The sequence below is a fragment of the Colobus angolensis genome, unplaced genomic scaffold, assembly GCF_000951035.1.
Source record: "Colobus angolensis palliatus isolate OR3802 unplaced genomic scaffold, Cang.pa_1.0 Scaffold99, whole genome shotgun sequence".
Classification (NCBI taxonomy): Eukaryota; Metazoa; Chordata; class Mammalia; order Primates; family Cercopithecidae; genus Colobus; species Colobus angolensis.
In genome coordinates, this window is record NW_012123931.1 from 3,703,955 (window position 1) to 3,707,164 (window position 3,210).

Genomic DNA, 3,210 nt, shown 5'->3' on the forward strand with positions numbered 1-3,210 from the left:
TCTGACCCAGCAGGAGCTCAACAGGGGCTCAGTCAAGGTGACCCGCTGGCCCTGTGCCTGCCAGGACACTGATGTGACATCACTGGAGTCAGTTCTGATGATGAGGTAATGCCGGAGAACCCTGCTAACACAGAAGGTAAGCTGAGAGTGAACTCAGTGAGCCTTCCCTTTGAAGAAGGGGTGAGTGAATGGGAGAAGATTCAGGAGAAATCAAGGGGTCAGGAGAAGTTCACTCAGTCCCCTTTCACTCTGAAGGAGCTCACCTCTCCCCAGTACTGTCCAGTGGAAAGGCCACTCAAAGCAACTGAGAGAGACCTGCTTGTGTGAAGAGGTAGAGGTTTATTGAAATATAAACATTCGAGAACATGTAAGATAGAAAATAACCACAACATATACAGACACTTGCTGCAGGAGGACATCTGAGGTATTTATTCACTGCCTAGGCTACCCATGTGCTATCACATTTTTCTGGTTAGAATACACATAAGATGGGGAGCAGGGAGGGGACAGAGCTGCCCTGGCTGATGGCACCTTCAGGGAAAGCTCTGCTTGGGCCAAGGCCCCACTCCTGGGGGTACCTGCTGGCACCCCCCATCATGCTCTGGGTGAGACCCTGCTGTTGTCCTTGAGGGCAGTGAGGGTTCACTCCAACGGTGTGGCCAGGCGAGCTGCCTGGGGAAAGCGAGAGGATCCAGTGACCAGGAGGACACAGTGTGTTGTCCCTGCATCCTCTGGGTGGGAAGAGTCCATCCTTTGTGACCAAACCCCTGAGAAAGACATACTGGCCAAATGTCTGAGACACCTTCAAATGGGCCCAGTGCCAGCCAACTGGGCTCCTCACTGGCACCAGGTCCCAGATGCCCTTCTCTGCCCACAGCCTGCAGGCTGAGGCTAGACGAGGTCAGCCCCCAGGAAATGGGGGGGTGTGTGGGTGAGTGTGGGAGTGGGGGTGAGCGTGTGTGGAGGGCTGAGAGAAGATGCAGTTGAGCAGAGCTGCAGCTTACCAGGCTGAGGTATCTGTTTGTGCTCAAGCTTTTGATTCCCTTTCTTCTCCTACACAGGACTGAATGCAAGCCACGCCGCCACACACACACACACACGCCATGTGTGGTGTCTCCCACTGCCACAGCCCCATGTCCCAGTGGTGGTGTTCTGCTGAACATTCCAGGGCTTCCTCGACTGAGGTGAGCTGCACGCCAAGAACTGCCTTTTCTTTACAGCACAGGAGCTGCCTGCTCCCACCCAGGGTTCAGGAGGAGCTGTGGAGTTCTTCATCTCCTCATACCCTGGGGTGGCTCAACCTCTGGCAGGGTCAGCAAGGACCCCAGCCTGCCTGTGCCCTGAGCTGGGAATGCTGAGTGATGGGGAGATGTCCTGCTGCCTCCCTGGTCAGCTGGGGGTGGGGGCGTGGCAGAAACGGTCTTCAGAACTGGTGTGGTTTCAGGGCCCGACCAGCGTGAGAGCGGGCCTCTCCACCCCACCTCCCCGCCCCCGCGATCCCTGAGTCGTCTCCCCTGCCTGCCTCCGCCCGCCTCCTCACTGGGCTTGAGGGAAGGGCCAGAGGGGCCGGGGTACCCAATCATTTGCTTGACTTTGGGGGTGATCTGTTTTCATTTCTTTGGTGCTACAACAACAACAAAAATTTTAAAATAAAAAAACAAAAGTCAGCAAAACACATATAAAAAAGATTTCAGAGATGAAAATACTTCCTGAAGACTCAAACATCAACAATTACAAATCTGAGGTATTTCAATGAACCTGACAGCGGCACATGTGGGGACGGTGAGGCCAAGACGGCCCCATAAGAAACAGAAGAGGGCTGGGGAAAGGATGAGTGGGCTGTTCTTGGGAGAGCAGGCCGATAAGGACAAGTGGGGAGCATGAGGTTTGGGGGGTCAGAGAAGGGTCCGTGTGAAGCAGGTGCCAGGGCTGGGCAGCCCCAAGGTTCTGCCTTCTTGTCAGCAGATGCCCTGTGGGCCCTGGCCCTCAACTGCCCTCACAGCCTCTTCCTTCAGATCATTAGAAGGGGGATCTGGGACCCTGAGGACTGATTCAAGACTTGCGTTTGAGGGACCCATACCCCAGGAACCTAACAGTAGGCAAGGTGGTCTGGAAGGGCCCCATCCCATGCTCAGCAGAGAAGCATGAAGGCATGCTCTTGGCTCCTAGCAGCCCCATATGGGACTTCAAAACAGGGGAAGAGACTAGTGGCCCTGGGGTCATGCCAGAAGGTAGGGGCAGGGAAATAAATTAAAGGGTAAGGGAAATGGAGGGCCTCCAGCCCTGTGTCAGCTGACAGATTGTCAATACACTGTACCCCGAGCTGGGAGGTGGCTGGGGAACCCCGGAGGAAGCTGGACCCCCACAGACCCCCACCCAGTTCTCCAGGACAATCCCTGATTGGACAACGCTGTCTGTCCTGCCCCTCTAGCCTCTCCCTGACCCCAGAGTACAGCAGGACCTGAATGGAACCTGGACAGACGGGCACATCCAAACTCTCAATGTCTGGCCAAATGGTGCTCGTCGACGTGGGCTCCGTGAGATGAGGTAAATTCTGTGCATCAACTTCCTTCACTCTTGACAGGAGAGTGGCAAGTGGGAAGCTGGGTCCTGCCCATCAGAGGGACCAGCTGGTGGAGGGCTCTGCGCTGGGGGTGCCCCGGGATGAGGTAGGACTTGGTGAGCAGTGAGAGCTGCTGCTGCTGCTGGCGCTGCTGCCGAGGCTCTGGGGAGCAGACCCCGCGATGAGGTGGACCACAGGCTTCTGGGCAAACAGCACACCTTGGTGGGGGGAAGAGAAGCAAGTGTGGGTAGAGGAAGAGCGAAGGGGCGGGCCAGCTCCTTTCAGTAAGTATTCACTGCTGGCCTAGCCCTGTGCCTGACTCCACTGTAGACACTGCGTTAGGGGGTGATGGGAGAAGATCCAAATGCTGTCCTGACTTGAAGCGCTGATGGGCTGGGAAGGGGGACAGATAGGTTGTCAGAGTAATTTTGCTAAAATGTCATAAATGCTCTGAGACAGGTGTACCCAGAGTACACCAAGAGGAGCAGCAAGTCCAGTTGCGGTGGCTCACAACTACAATCCCAGCACTTTGGAAGGCTGAGGCAGGAGAATAGCTCAAGGCCAGGAGTTTGAGACCACACTGGGCAATACAGGAAGACCTTTGTCTCTACAGAAAAAAAAATTTTTTTTTTTTTTTTTTTTTTTTT

The 3,210-nt window shown here is 55.1% G+C and overlaps 1 protein-coding gene across 1 annotated transcript in view; it reads right to left on the minus strand.

Annotated features, from left to right (window-relative positions):
* Positions 1 to 1,809: 1,809 nt before the first annotated feature.
* Positions 1,810 to 3,210, minus strand: part of LOC105505168 (AT-rich interactive domain-containing protein 3B) — a 21,790-nt gene continuing 20,389 nt past the window's right edge. Inside the window, exon 6 of the mRNA XM_011932904.1 lies at positions 1,810 to 2,781. Coding sequence (XP_011788294.1) covers positions 2,618 to 2,781 — 164 coding nt within the window. The 3' untranslated portion in view covers positions 1,810 to 2,617. The remainder of the gene's footprint in view (positions 2,782 to 3,210) is intronic.